Consider the following 16565-nt stretch of genomic DNA (forward strand, 5'->3'; position numbering starts at 1 on the left):
GGGGAATTTGTTCCCAGACTCCCTGAGGATACCCAAATCTGTGGATGCTCAATTTCCTTATATAAAATGGCTTAGTATTTGCATATAACCTACGCACATCCTCCCCTGTACTTTAAATCATCTATAGATTACTTGCAATACCTTATATAAATGCTGTATGGATAGGTTTTTGTTTTTGGTGATACTGGGGGTTGAAGTGAAGGGTGCTCTTCCACTGAGCTATATACTCAGTCTTTTTTAATTTTTTTTTCGAGACAAGCTCTCAAACATCCAATGGCCTCTGGCTGCAAAGGCTGGACAAAGACAACCCATAACCTGCACAGACAGCCAGAGCTTGACCCAGAGCCTGGCTGGAGCCTGAGGTCCTGCTCTGGCCTCCATGTTGCAGGTGGGGGTGGTTAAGCATTTGAAGGAATCTTATGTGTTGGGAAGGCACTTTGCAAGTGATCTTACAAGATTGTTCATTTTTTACTTATCTAGATAAGTAAAATCCTGCTCTCCTCTCCCAAATGGGACAAAATTGCAATTATTCTAAATCCTAAATTGATTTCTTTTTTTCTAGGAAAACACCCCTTGAATCAATGAATTCTTATCCTAGAAAAGCAGTTAGACATCTAATTGGAAGAGGAGTTGAGAGAGAGGTGGTGGCTCCCCTCAATTATTTTGCTGCAATCCAATTAGACCGACATTTATCAAGTCCCCACCATGGGCATAGCTTTGAGCAGGGAGTTGCAGACCACCCCTACCTCCCTACACACATACAGCAGTTTTTCAAAATGTAATTTCTCAGCACTGACCTTCTAGGATTCCCTAATTCAATTGTCTGCTAAACTTAACTGCCCTCACCTACTTTTTCAACCACTGCTGTGCCCAAAGGCTTGGTATGCATGTAGGAGATACAGGGACATGCACATACATACACCTATGTACACACACCAGAGTTTACACTTTGCCTTATAGAAATTCATTGTTTTCTAAAGGGGTGTTGCTTGCCCTCGTTCTCTGAAGCGGATGTAGGATGATTCTGGTCATGGCCACATGAAAATGGGGTGGTTGTGGGGTACTGGGAGTGCAGAGGGCTGGGGGTGGGGTGGGGGCAGCACCTCATGTTACATATGCTCTCACAGACTCAGAGTGGGAAGGTGTCTTAAAAATTATCTAGGCAACCCTGCCTTTTTTCCATGGAAAATCATTTCATGATTCATATGCACCTGAGGGTTTTCTTATTAAAAGAACACTGCTAAAATTTAAATTCAAAGAGAAAGAAGCCTTTGCATTTCAAGCTACATTCCTTAATGTGTTTAAAAACTAAGTCTTTCTGAGTGTGAGAGTTTTTTAAAGAGAGGCATGCCTTTCTATTGAGACGTGACAACTCAATAGAACAACTGCTTCTTTTTGAGAAGTTACTGGACTCTCCTTGAAAACAGTTGAAAGAAGGCTGAAGGTGACCAGACTGTGGTCATTCATTTATTCTCTGACATAAAGATGTGGGTGGTATCGACCGAGGATGTGATATTCTCAGGGAGACAGGTAGACAGATATAAAGCTTTGCCCTAGATTCACTTGCCTGAAGAGACAAGTCAAGGAAAGTCCAGTCTGGAGCAGCTGGGCAGAGCCTTCTGCTGTTTCTTCCATTCCTTTCATCTCAGAAGATCCACTGAAATGCTGGACAAAACCAGAAAGCAGCCTGGCCCAGCCGTTGGGTGCCACCAAGAAGGAATCCAGGATACTTCAGGAAGGAAGACGTGGACTGTGAAGAGAAAGGCAGGAAGTCTTTTGAAAAGTGAAACTAGACCTCCTTGGTATTTGATCCCCCAGAGATAGGAAATTCCAGTATTGTGCAGCCCTGGGACTGAAGTCCTGCAGCTTGGGTCTGGCTTAAACAAAGGTCACTTCCCTGTGGCCAAGAAGCCTGGGGGTTTCAGCAGGGATGCATATCACTGACCTAGGGTGACTTGCTGGTTGTTACCGTGGGCTCTGCTGCTGCTCATCACAGGGTACTCCTTTCCCAACACCTTGGTCAAGTCCCCTTTGGGGCTTTCTGCTGCAGACTGGGGCTGGGGGAGTTGGGGTGGTGGTGGTACTAGGTGAGGAGGAGGATTTAGAAAAGATAGGCCACCCCAGTTTGTCTTAAGTTTGTATTTTATAATATAAAACATTAAGCCAGGCCTGGTGACACACACCTATAATCCCAGCTACTCGAAAGGTTGAGGCTGGAGGATTGCAAGTTGCAGGACAGCAACTTACGGAGAACCTGCCTCAAAATGAAAAAAAAAAATTTAAAGGACTGGGGAGGTAGCTCAGTGGCAGGGTACTCCTGGGTTCCGTCCCCAGTACTGAACAAAATAAAACAAAACAAAACATCATTGATGTAGGTCCGAAGTAAAACCTATAGCGCACACTCAGAGAAGTCTGCACTTCTTCCCTGCCTCTCTTCCTTTCCCATTCAGTTACCATCTTTATCATTAAAAAATTATCCTATTGTTATTTTTGGAAAAAACAAACAAACAAACCCTGGATCTTCTCTAAATTACAGAGGAGGTAGCATACTAAAATATAGTCCTTCACTTTGCATCCTTCACATAATGGTGTCTCCAGTTGTCTTCAGCATCATCCTAACTGTGTGAACTTCCTACATTTCATACATCTCTTGTTTCCTCAACAGGAGGTACCGTGGCAAAATGAGCACTCAAGGAATCATGGTAGGTGTTTCTAATGTACTTTTTACAACTGAATCAGTAGTAGGAGTAGTTATATTTGATACGCACCGAGTAATTCAAGATAACATGAGAGAGATGGTTTACGTATTAGAGAATTCATTTCGGATTGGAATTTGAGGCATGCCACAGACTGTGTGACTTGTACCAAGTTTTTCTGTGGGGGATGGAGATGACAGACCTGTTTCTGCTCTGAAAGCCTAGGATAACAGATTCTGGAGAATTCTGGCAGCTACCCTCCTTCTACCCTTCAGAATCAGGTCCCCTCTGTAGGGAGGGAAGGAACCTCTGGTGGGGCTGTTGCCTGCAGTCCAGCAGTGACAGATCATATGCAGTCTGAGGAAATGTTGTCTACAGAGTGGCTCCAAATGCCACTTCTATTTTTCAAAGACACAGAAACAAGGGGGAGAAACAATGGCAGCGGTGTGTTTTCGTGTCCTGAGTCCTTGCCCTAAGGAAAATATTCCAGAATCTGCAAGTGGACTGAATCTGTTGTGTTAATTGATTTTCCTTACTATAATGAAATATCTGACACAGGCTATCTGTAAAAATGAAGATATTGATTTATTTCACAGTTTTGGAGGTTCCAGGGCATGGCAAATGGCACTAGCTGAGTTCTTGCCTATGTCATATCAAGCCAGAGAGCAAGTGATTACATCTTGAACCAGGAGCAAGAGGGGAGAACTGGGTAGGACCAAACTTAGGTTTTCATAACATCTGAACTGCCTTCTAAGGGCCACACTCACAATGACCTGGGGACCTCCCATTAGGCCCCACCTCCTGAAAGTTCCATAGCGCTTCCCAATTCCATCTCCCTGTACCCAAGCCTTCACTCACCGTGGAGCCTTGGGGGTCATGAACCATATTCAAACATAGCATCTATGATATGTAAAGTTTAACAGAGCCTATTCCTCATTTTTTCCCCTGGAAATTTAACCTTCAGAATTCATGACACACCACTTTTTGGCTAACGTGATATGATGTTGACAATGCTGGTGGGAGCTACCCTGGCACTCGGCATATGCCAAGCACTGTCCTAAGAGTCTTTCCAAGGAGCATCTCATTTAATCTTACCATCACCTTGAGATAGGTACTAATGTTTTCCCATTTAATACCCATTTAAAATTGAGACCCATGAAGCCTACCCTTTTGCTGAATGTCCCACTGCTGGAAAGGAAAGGACCGGGAATTTGACCTCAACAGTGTGAGTGCAGAGTTCTCCTTCCAAGAGCTGGCTCTGCATCTGGGCACTATCTGAGCTTGGACAGCCAAGTCATTTCTCTGAAGAATAAGGCAGCTTCTTCCAGTTCTACAACTCTGCAGTTCCAAAGTTTAGATGTGGTTTCCTCTGGAGTGCTACCTTTTCCCAAAGTGAGAAAGATGTGCATGTGTACAGGGCCACTGCACCTTGGGTTCCTTTTGATGTGTCCTCTGGTCCTGTGGAGTACTGGATCATGCCAACTGATCTGAGCCCCAAAGACTGACCCTTAGCTGAAGTTACCGACTATGCCCCAGAGATGAGGATAGAGCTTGGTGATTCTATTGGGAGTGGGAGAAGAAAACAGTTTCATGTTATATTTTCCTATAACTGTTGTATCATGGACTTCCCCTTTAGGATAGATTATTATCCAGAGGAAATGGAGTTTGCAGGAACCCTTCAAAGCATTATGATCTTCAGCCAGTGACAAAGGCACCAGTTAATTCCATGCTGTGGGCCTTCCCCTAGCCCCCCTTTTCCCTTCTTGATGTCCACCAGGCTTCTCTATACCCAGGGTCAGAGATATGCTGACGACCCAGCTATGCTTTCTACCATGAACCTTTGAGCTGATCCACATGTTCTTAATTCCCCCATCCATTCTCTGCCAGCAGCACAGTGTTCAACCCAAACAAAACAAATAGCAATATGAAGACATTTGTCTTTTGTATCAGGAAGAGCATGCAGGCCAAGTTTATGTCTTGAGAGTTCCTTGAGAGTAAAGCAATTCTCCAGAATTGGATGCTATGTCAGAAATCTATTAGCAAGGAAAACTAAGTGCTTAGGGAAAGACATTTGAGAAGTTTGGGTATTTTTCTTTCTAGGCAATGGAGCAGCAAATGCTGTACCAATCCCTGTGTCTGTGGCGACGTTGGGAGCATCTAACACCCTTGGTTCTGAAACCTGGACAAAGGTCTGGAGAGTTTCCTCAGGGTTCTCACCTGAGCTGAGAAGGCTCAGAGGTGTTTCTGCCTTGGTTCTTGCTCCCTCTTTGATTTTCTTTGATCGTCCCACATTTTTCTGGGATAATCAGAAGTGTGTGATCGTTGCCTGTGAAGGCCTTGAGATTGCTATTGCACTTTGGGGCATGCATACCCTTTGGGTTATTTCCAGAGGAGGGTCCTTCCTTCCTTCCTTCCTTCCTTCCTTCCTTCCTTCCTTCCTTCCTTCCTTCCTTCCTTCCTTCCATCCTTCCTTCCTTCCTTCCATCCATCCATCCATCCATCAAGTGAAGTCACTTCTTTTCTGGTTTGATCAAAAATATAACAGGTTTTCAAATCATTTTAGTTCCACAGAGACCCATCCAAAGCTAACACTGCTAATCTGTAATTGCAAAATGTTTACAATAGCCTTCAAAAATAATTGCAACATGTTTTTAAATTCCCACTGTGATTTACACTGAGAAATAAAGTCACAACAGAGATTTCTTAGCTTTCGGAGGAATCAATCACTCCAGAAGCTGACCATTCAAAAAAAAAAAAAAATATATATATATATATACATGGCTTGATATTTTTGTTGCCTTGTTAAATTCCCTGCTTGTTCTTTCTTCACATTTCTAATCTGAAAAGGAATATTTTTTTGCATATACCCTGGGTTTGCCAAAGTTAACGTACATGTTTTATTTTTTAACCCTGGAAATTGAGATTCTTCAATCTAACCTGATAGGAGTCTGAGTTTTAGACAGGACCTGGCATCCTACTTTAGAATTAATTGGTTAATTCCAAACCAGAGTCAGGATCTTGAGAACTCTCAGTTCCTGGTACTAGGAGTGGAATCCTAAAAGAAAGAAGTGACTGATCTTTAATGCAAATGGGCTCTAGGACTTAAAAAGAATATTTGAAATTTTATTCAAATTACAACTCAGTAACAAAATTGAGTGTAGAGTGGTCAGAAACTCTGGTCTTCCTGTGTGTAACTTTAGCAATTATCTGGTCTATTCTATATTACAAAGATTTTTATAAATTTTTTTCTTTGGTGCTGGGGACTGAACCCAGGGCCTTGTGCATGCTAAGCAGTTGCTTTACAACTTAGCTACACCTCCAGCCTAAGGAGTTTAGACTAATAAAAAATGATTTTTAAGAAACTGGCATAAAAAAAAAAATAAAGAACTGGCATTAAGAGATACACCCTGCTTTCCTTGTATGGATCTGCTGAAGTAGCTGGTTAGAAATATTGAGCCCCCTAACATGATGGTCTCAACTAAGGGGTTTTGTCTCTTCTTCTTCAAGGAGACAAGTATGTACAGGATGGATCGGAAGCACAGAGGCCACTGTGTCATTATCAACAATCATAGATTTACTTCTTTGTATGATAGACCAGGAACCCATAAAGATGCTGGTAAGCTTGGGATAGTATATCAAATGCTAGTTGGGAATCTTTAAATCCCTTTTCACTTTCATATTTCCTTTCAGTAAATTTTGTCTTCCATAGAAATGTAAGGATGATATCATAAATGTTTCTGAGGCTCTTGTGCATCCCAAGTGGGAGGAGTCCCTGACTATTTATAGCTCTGTGCTTGGGGGCAGTACAAGCCTGGTCCACCAAAAAATCTGGGGTTTGATCTCTGGCTCCACCTCTAATTAGGTTTGTGATCCTGGAAGATCACAGGGCCTCAGCCTCAGCTTCAGCTTCTAGACTGTAAAATTGAATAAAACACTGGTCAATGCTGACCCTCAGGACTATTGTGACACTACTGTGAGTTCTACGAGAAGGCAAGTTAATTTTAAGTTACAGGCTTTTTGCTGTGCTTTAATTTTATTTTTTAATTTTCAGGGCTGGGGTTTGAACTCAGGGCCTTGCATATGCTAGGCAAGTGCTCTATACTCAAGAGCTGTACAATTTTTATAACAATTAACATCGTTTCACTCCATTTCATTTTGCTTCACTTCATTTCAGTATTTCCTCCCCCCACCTTTGTTTTTTCTTTTTTCTTTCTCTTTTTTTCTTCCTAGAGAGCCTACAGCTTGTGTTTGAGTGGCTTGGATTCACAACACACAGACATGATGATGTGACTAAAGGAGTCATGGACAAAATTCTGCAGGAGTATAAGAGTCATCCAGGCCATGCTGATGGAGACTGCTTTGTGTTCTGCATTCTGACCCATGGGGAATTTGGAGCAGTCTACTCTTCAGATGGGGTCCTAATTCCTATTCGGGAGATCACACATCACTTCACAGCCTATCAGTGCCCCGGGCTGGCTCAAAAACCAAAACTCTTTTTCATCCAGGCCTGTCAAGGGACAGAGATACAATCTTCTGTGTTCATTGAAGCAGATGCTCAGAATTGTGAGCAACTTTCCCTTCAGGATAGTGTTCCCAATGAGGCAGACTTCTTGCTTGGTCTGGCCACTGTCCCAGGTTATGTGTCCTTTCGACACATAAAAAATGGCAGCTGGTATATTCAGTCTCTGTGCAAGCATCTGAAGAAGTTGGTCCCAAGGTGAGTGTTCTGCATTGATCTATCTACCTCCCTATTTATCTGCCTATCCATCTACCCACCCATTCACTCACTCATCATCCATCTGCCTACCTGTTTATATACCTATCCACTACTCACTCACTCATCCATCCATGCATCCATCCATGCATGCATGCATCCATCCAACAAATGTGTATTGAGCATCAGCACAGACCTGGAAGATACAGAAAAAAACGAAACAAAACAATCTCCCAAAGACATAGTCCTTATGCTCAATTTGCTTCCAAACTAATGGGATAGACAAACAGGTAGGGAAGAGCATCCCAGTGATCAATACACTTTGTGAAGCATAAGTGTTATGGATCATAGGACACGTACTTCACCCAGATTTGGAGGATTGGAGGAGGCTTCTAGAGATGACCAATAGATGCTATGCAAAGAATCTGGGTGAAAGATGTGCTGAAAAAAGGTAACAGCATGAACAAAGGTGTGGGGACTTTTTATTTGTCCCTTCATTTATTAATTTACTTGTCATATTTACTGAGTGCCTATGTACTGTCTTTGGCATTCTGTTTGCCACTACTCTGACAACTTCCCTCTGTCTCTGCAATAATACTCCTTATCTGCACCCTAGAAATGGGTTTTTGCCAGGTTCTTTTCTGGACCTCTTATCTGCTAGCTCTCTCCTTATCCCTCTCTCTCTTTCTCTCTGTCTGTCTCTATCTCTGTCTCCCTCTCTCTTCCCCATTGGCAGCTCCATGAAAATGTCGCCCAAACTGCATCTCTGGTCCACACATTTCCGAATTCTTGCAGGGCAGAGACCCTGTTTAATTCAACTTTTTGTCTTCAGAACTGGTGTAATATCAGATTGATGAGGTTGATAAATATTTGCTGGGCTAATAAATGACTTATTGCTCCAGTCAACCTCATTTACAACCTGCCACACATCCCACCCGGTACTGCCCTTGGACCTCATGTTCAGTTTGCATCTTTCCAAATTCATCTTCCTAGCCCTCTCCATGAGCTAGGAGATAGGATCTAGGAATTCCCATTTCTAGGAATGACCCATGCTCTGCTGGGAATTCCAGATTGGTGACTTGAATCAACTTTGCTCTTCTTTCTTTGTTTTACCAACTTTTCCATCCCCACCATAGTCATCAAACACCAATGACTGTAGCTTAAGGAGTAAGACAATATTTGTTGAGGGCCTATTATGTGCCTCCTTCACTGACTACTGAGCCAGGAGGTGAGGGTGAGGGTGCAGCTGTGAACATAAGAGACGAAAATCTCCTCTCCATGGAACATACAGTCTAGTGAGGAAAAGACAGATAATAAAGTGTAAGCAAGTGAATATTTAAATTAATAAGACAATTTAGGGAGTGATAACTGCCATGAACAAAGAAAAACAGGATAATGAAATAAAGAATGGGAAGATGGGGGATGTGACTTAGTGGTAGGTCACTTGCCTGCCATGCATGAGCCCTGTAATCCCCAGCACTTAAAAAAATTGAGAATGGGGCTGGAGCTACTTGAAAGGCTTCTTGACTGGAGGTAATATTTCAGGTGAGACCAGTGATGAGAAAGATTAACTCACAGAAAAATATTTGGGGACAGAAAACAGCTGGTACCAAGCAGGATGTAGGGACTGAGATCAGTCAGGACCCATATCCTCCATCTGAAAAATAGTGATGAAGATGAGGAAGAGGAGGAAAAGGATAGTAATAGTGATACTAAAAAAATGATAATGGAGTAGTATGGTTGATTTTCTCACCTCTTTGTTTGAATTACATCATTTCGTTCTCATGGTAATGCCTAAGATGGGTACTAAGTCTCCCATTTTAGAGCTGAGAGAACTGAAGAACAGAGAAGTAAATAACCTGCCTAAGACCACACAATCAGTGAGTGATGGATCCACAATGCAAAACTTAAGTTCTGTCTCCTGTGTTTGCTTCAAGTGATGTGTAGATACCCAGCACCAAAAGGTTCCGGTAAACACCATACCTACAAACCCAGGCTCAAGTGCTCCTCTGTGGAGCCGTCTCTCGTTCTCTTGGCTAGAAGTACTTTCGCCTCTCAAGATACAGTGGAACTTTGACCTACTACTTTTCATATGGCATTGATCACATTCTGTCTTGTATTTTGAATAGCACATGTAAACCATCCTTAGTAAATTTTTTATGTCTGCATTCTGTTTAGGAGAAGTACCATGCTTATCTTTTTAACCCTCCTTAAACATAAACTAGAGAGGGCATTATTGATATACTATGTATCCACCACATATCCATCTACCTGACCTGAGAGGCATCTTTCTAAGACCTGGTGTGTGGTTTTTTCTTGCAGAGAGGAAGACATCTTATCCATCCTCACTGCCGTCAACGATGATGTGAGTCAAAAGATGTGCAGAGATGGAACACGGAGACAGATACCCCAGCCTGCTTTCACACTAAGGAAAAAAATAGTGTTCCCTGTACCACAACTGTTATTGTAGAGAGTTTTCATTGACTCCTAGACATGAATGGAAACTTTGGTTATGTCCTTCAGCCTCCCTCCCAGTATAGGAATTGGTGATAGATGGTGAGTTGGTCTCTACCTGTCATTCTAGCAATAGGAAATACCTTGTTTGATGACACAGTCAATTCTACCTTTTTTTTTCTTTTGACAAGTCTAGATGTTAGAAAACTTTCTTTATTGATTGAAGACTTGGGTTGTAACCTTGGTTTTGGGTGTGTACTCCAAAGAACAAATAACTGACCTTGGTTTGTGCATCTGTGAAATGCAAGGTTGGATCAGGTACATTTTCAGATTCCTTCAAGTTTTAAGAACCATTAGCCTAGACTGAGCTTGACTTTCCTCTCTAGATGACTGCAGCTTGATTATAATTCTGTGTCCTCTCTGCATGGCCCTGGATATTGGATGATGAGATTATGATGCACCTTCCCTCTTCTATCCCCCTTCCTAAGCTTCTCTTCTGCACATGTAGTAAGGGGAAATCTGGTCTATGCCACAGCCCATCTCCTGATTTAGTGTAGGGAAGGTGCTTATGCAGGAACTGTTTTTCTTGGGCAGGGCAGAGGTTTGGTTCTAGGAAGAAGACACCTCAGGGAGAAGACAGACATACTTAGCTGCTTTAGAAACAGAAACTTCATAACCTAATGTCACATTCTCTGTTGCTCAAAAATTTTCAGGTGCTGGTGACACAACACCCAAATCAAACTGACTAAAGCAAAGCAGGGAATTTTTATTCCTCTCTTTTTTTCTTGGAAACCCACAAGTCAGTGGCACTGGCTTCAGGCAACTCTTGAATCAGGACTCAGTCTACAAGGCAGCACTTGTCTGTTCATTTGCTGTTCTCAGGTTGGCAACTGCGCTCTGTGGACTGCAGCCAACAGCTCCACCTTATCACTAGTACACAGTGCTCCTCTGCTCCAAAGACGAGGAAAGAAGTCACCTCAGGGACAGGAGATGTTCATAGGGATCGTTGGACTCTCTCTGACCAGAGGGATGTCTGACAATGCCTGGAGGGGCTGACTTTGTATAGAAGCCATGATAATTTTTACATTAAGATTTTAAACATGTCCTTGAATGTTTTTCTCAATTCCAAAAGGAATTTCTTTTCTTTTTAATTTCCTGGGAACATATTTTGAATCCTTGAAGGTTTGACCCAAGAAAAGGATGGGAAATTTTGTGGTAAAGTCTTTGTTTATAGATGAAGAAGCTGAGGCAATTTGCTTACAGTCCTTCAGCTAGTCATTGCTTACAGAATTCCATTTCCCACTCTAGTGGACTATAATGTCACAGGGCCTGACAGGATATTATATTTCTTTGAATATGCAGATGCTTATAAAAGATGTTAAGGAATGAAGAAAAATAACTCTCAGAGGTGCTTGACTTTATAATTATTTATATGAAAATCAAATTCATAGTGAATTTGCTGTGAGAACTATTCCTAAATACCCTGTTATAATGTAACTGATCATTGCAGGGACTTGAATGTAGCTTGATTACGGAAATAAACCCAATACCTATGTTAGGATGATCTTGCAAAATCCTTGTTCAAACTGATCAAGGATAAAAGCTGGTCATCATAGTATTTGTCTAGTTGTATACACATAGCCTTTGGCTGTTTAACAGTCTTTTTCAATGAAGTTTGGTGTGGTATAAAGGAAATAACAAAGGATCTGAAGATTGAGGCCTTGAATTTCCATTTCACCCTGCAAAACTCTATGCTCTGAAACAGTTGCTAGATCAAACTATTTTTTGAGCCTTCTCTGTTGTAGAAAATACTAACTGTTGGGAAGATGAAAGAATGTGTATCTGTATACACACTTAAATTCAACTGTGACATGTACATGCATGACTTTTAGGTGGTGGAGTTCTCTGGTAGTATTCTAAGTGGAAATAGCAGGACTTGAGTTCCTTTGTGCTTAATTCCAGTTGATTTCACTAACAGCAACACTAGCAATAGCCCCTGACATCCTCTGAGTGAGGAGCCTGGTCTCCCTTAACTGGACATCATGAGATGTCCCCAGCAGCAGAAGGCCTTTTGGCTTGAGTCCAGTTGATAAAATTTTCAACAGTTGATGAAATCTTCAGCAGCAGTTGGGGGCTGATGTTCAAGTCCAGGGCCTGAGATTTATTTCACATTTTGGTATCATTGGGACCTAGTGCCTATAGATTGTTTAAATTCTAATCAGAAAATTTTCTATGAACTTTGTAGAGGCCTCCAGCAAGCACTTTAGGAATTCCTGGGCTGAGTCATGGATATATACAGTCATCAGGGGTACAGTCACCCTTGACTCATTTCTCCTACTCAAGGGCATGTGTACCCTCCAAGATCGTGCAAAACATATTTATCTGTGTTTAAGAGTCTGTGAATTTAAAGTCCAGGAATAACAGGTTGTTTGGTGATAGCTATTTGAGAGTGGCTACAGCCATTGTTGGTCCAGACTTAAATGAAGGAAATGGAAAAATTGAGTGAAGTGTTTACGTATTTTGCACAGTCATGCTCAACCTACAAGTTTTAGTTATTATTTTTTTCCTTTCTGTTCTCTCATTCTTTCACAAAAGTTTGGGTACTGTCACACAAAATCAAAAGACATGAAAGTAGTCAAAAAGGTATTATGCAATTGTATAGTTATTTAATACTAATTCTACTGATTAAATTCTACTGATTTAATATGAATTATATTAATAACTGATTATTATTATTATGAGAGCTACTGGTAGGACATCCTACTGACCTCACTTTAGGGGGCCAGTGAGGGCGGGTGGGTTTGATATCTTGCAGCTTACTCTTAACGAACACTGTCTTTCACTAGTGCTCAGGTAACGTTACACATCTGAGCAAATGGCGTCTTATGAGTACTGACCCATTAAAGCAGACCCTGGCAGGTGTAACACAGTGGTTCATGCTGCTGATTTGCAGCCCTTTTTTCATGATTAAGTCTCCATGAAGGTAAACCAACTTAGACGTTTACCTCGTTTTACAGGCAATCTTTGTGCCATACATTCACTCAGATAACTTTCTAAGTGATCCAGGCAAATTGTTTTCAACCTAGAATACTTGGATCCTTGGAGTATTTGTGAATTTATTCTTAGGGTCTATGAGCGCTCCATCTTCTTTTTCAATTTTTATTTTGAAAAAATAATTTCAAAAAATTATTTTTTCCCAATAATCTTTAAAAATTAATAGATAGGTGTCTGGGCTCTTTTGACTGTTTCAGATTTGGGTACTGACACACAATTTCTGTGCAGACATTCTGGTACCCACAGAATATAATGAAATTTACCTTGAACTGTTAATATAGATGGATGGGTGTCAGATTATTGTCAGGAGCCAGTCGTTAATCCATTTGGTACTGCTCCAACTCATCCTCTCTTTCCATGATCAACTTCTACTTTACAGTCCTTTACCTCTGCTTAAGCCTTCCAAGGAGGAAGTAGGGTCATACCACAAGTGGGGTCATGGAGCTGGGAGTTTGAAAGGACCCCAGTGACCTCATTGTCCAGGACTCAGAGTGTTAAACAACTCATCAAAGTATCATAGCCATTAGTGGAGGATTTGCTCTGGTGTGTATCTGTGGATTTGCAATCTTATGCCTCCAAGTCACTTGGTCTCACTTTTGGCAGCTTTAATTGTTCTTTATTCCTGTTGAACTGGAACCAATTTAAAAACCATTGTTCTCATTCTAAACTTGGGCCATACAAAATAAGAGTAACTGTCCTCTGGTGAGGTATGTTTGTGAAAAATCATTGATCTTTTTCTGGTATGGTGTGTGTCTAATAGAAGGTCTACAGATTGCCCTTAAGGATTGGTATGAATATACTATATAGTTATAGCTTTGCATAGGAACTAAAATTTTAAGTTTAGTTTTTATTTTAAATGGAACTCTAAAAAAATTTTAAAAATGGGACCCTTTTAAAAATGCTAAAGGAGTTCTCTGCTTCCTGATGATCACGTGAACTACTTCCCTCTACCACGTTCTTCCTCCATGACCTCTGCCTCACCTTGAGCCCTCAGGAATGGAGCCAGCCTTCTATGGATTAAGACCTCTGAAAACATGAGCCCTCAAATAAAACTTGTCCTCCTCTACATATATTCTGATAGAGTCCTTTAGTCACAGCGGTGAAAAAGCTGACTAAAACAGAAATTGTTACTGAGAAGTTGTTGCTGTGATTAACCTGACCATGTGGTTCTGAAACTTTTTGAGCCTTTTGGAATTGGTGGGAGGAATTTTGAGATGTTTAGCAGTGTAAGCTGGAAATGTTTTAGGTTGTTGTAAGCAGAGCTTAATGACTGATTCTGGTGGGAGCTCAGACCAGAATGCCAATAGGACTGTGGACTGTGAAGACAGGGCTCAAGAGGGTTTAGAGGAAAAGGAGAACACTATGATAATTTGACTGGAGGACATTCCCATTATGTTCTGACTGAGAAGTTGTCTGCATTTTGCCCGTGTCCTGAGACTTTCTGTGAGGCTTATTTTAAAAGCGATGAACTTCTTAATCTGGTGGAGGAAATTTCTAGGCAGCACAGCATTCAGGCAGTGGCATGGATATTGCTGGCAGCTTTTAGCCAAACTTATTGTGATAATCGGGAGCAGAAAGCAGAGCAGAAATATTTGGAAAGCATGGACTTAAAAGGTGGGAGTAAAACTAGGGCTAAGGAAGTTGCAGTTGTTGTAGACATTACAACCACTAAAGAAATGTCAAACACTTTGCTCAGAGACAAGGAGAAAGGTGGTTTGAGGACATCTTGGGAATTGGCAAGACCACACCCATTTCAGACTCAAAGAAGTACAAATAAAAATTCTCTTGAGACAAGACCAGTGGGGAATTCTTCTTGTACAAGGGGGGCCTAGAAAGTTTTTTCAATATGATCAGCCACCCAGGCACTCAGAGTGTGCTGCAGCCAGGGCCCCTAGAGACTTGGCTACTGCTTGAGATGGCTTCAATCACATGGTGCTGGTTCTGAAGGAATACAGGATGTTGGAGCTAGGGGGTCATGGAAGCTTCCACCAAGATTTCAAAGAAAGACCTTGGAGGCCAGGTAAGGTGCAGTAGGGTCAGAATCCCTGCAGGCATCCCCTGAGAAGACAAAGCATAGAGATGTATGGAGGAAGCCAAAGCTGCAGTGGAGACCCCCAAGATTAAGAAATGCCAGTGATATGGGACACCATCTTAGGAAAACTGTAGGAATTGAGCAGAGACAAGCCAACAGAAAGGCCACTTGGACTGCACCCAAAAAGGCCACAGGGAAAGAACTACACAAGCCCTTTGGAGAGGACATCATGCCATATGCTCCAGATGCCAGATGCAGAACTACAGGACTTGTTTGGATTTTGGTCTTGCTTTGGTCCCATTCCTTCCTTCTATGCCCCTGTTTTTGTGAATGGAAATGTTTATGCATATCTTTATATATTGGATATCTGTAAATTGTTTTTAATTTTACATGAGCTCACAATGTGAGATTGTTTTGAGCAAGACTTTGGACTTGAGCTTTGAGCAATCTTGGAACTATTGAGACTATGGAGACTCTTAGAAATGGACAAAATGTATTTGTGTGAACTTTTGGGGGCCAGGGGCAGAATATTATGGTTTGGATGTGAAGTGTCTCCCAAAAGCTCACATGTGAGACAATGCAGATGGGAAATGATTGGGAGTGATAACTGAAGATAGGTGGAGCGTTGAGGGCATGGCTTTGGGGTATATATTTGTATCTGGCAAGTGGAGATCTCTCTTTGATTTCTGATCATCATGTGAGCTGCTTCTCTCTGCCACATTCTTCCTCCATGATTTTCTGCCTCATCTTGAGCCTTGAGGAATGGAGCCAAACTTCTAGGGACTAAGATCTCTGAAACTGTGAGTCCTCAAATAAACTTTTCCTCCTCCACACATGTTCTGGTCAGGTCCTTTGGTCATAGCAGCAAAAAAGGTGACTAAAACACCCCTATACCTAAACCTAATTTTATGTAAAAGCATATATGATAATATGAATATTTATGTGTATTTTGACATACATTCCGTTATTAATTGTATATTCATATGTATTATTATATATTCATATATAATTTATGCATGCATCCTCAAATTAAAAAAAGTGTACTCATTAAAAAAATGCTAGAGGAAATCTCTAAACAATAACTAATTTGGCAATGCAAACAATCTTCCTACCATAACTTCTGCAGATAAAAAGTTTCAAAAGGTTTTTCTATTTAAAAATTTTAAAGTGTATTGAATTTTACTTTTTACACTTAATTTTGGATAGATAATAACTTTACATTGTTTCATGATAAGAAAACAAGAAAGTGTATTCAAAAAAGTCTTGTATTTTTCTGTCTACCATATATCCAATCCTTTCTATATCCTCAACCCATAGATTACTCCAGAGTTTTATAGGTGCAAATCCAACAAATATGAATATATACATTTGTTTAAAGTAGGTATTATTGAGAGAGAAAACATACTGTGAAACTCATTTCTCTCATTTGATCTCATTATGAATAATTCTTTAGGATATTTGGGAAACACTGGTACAACTTCAGAATGGGAATAACTTTATGAGCTTTTTGGACTGTAACTAGATTTATTTATAAGTGAGGAGAAATTTATTTATTTATAAATAAGGAGAAATGTTTCTTATCTTTTGAGTGATATCCTTGACTTTTTTTGCTACC

The 16565-nt window shown here is 41.0% G+C and overlaps 1 protein-coding gene across 1 annotated transcript in view; it reads left to right on the top strand.

Annotated features, from left to right (window-relative positions):
- CASP10 (caspase 10) overlaps positions 1-15543 on the top strand; it is a 39531-nt gene extending 23988 nt beyond the window's left edge. Inside the window, exons 6-10 of the mRNA XM_079135545.1 lie at positions 2666-2702; positions 4797-4885; positions 6204-6312; positions 6927-7413; positions 9733-15543. Of these exons, the coding sequence (XP_078991671.1) occupies positions 2666-2702; positions 4797-4885; positions 6204-6312; positions 6927-7413; positions 9733-9880 (870 nt within the window). The 3' untranslated portion in view covers positions 9881-15543. The remainder of the gene's footprint in view (positions 1-2665; positions 2703-4796; positions 4886-6203; positions 6313-6926; positions 7414-9732) is intronic.
- The last annotated feature ends 1022 nt before the right edge of the window (positions 15544-16565 follow it).

Source organism: Sciurus vulgaris, assembly GCF_902686455.1.
Source record: "Sciurus vulgaris genome assembly, chromosome: 3".
Classification (NCBI taxonomy): domain Eukaryota; kingdom Metazoa; phylum Chordata; class Mammalia; order Rodentia; family Sciuridae; genus Sciurus; species Sciurus vulgaris.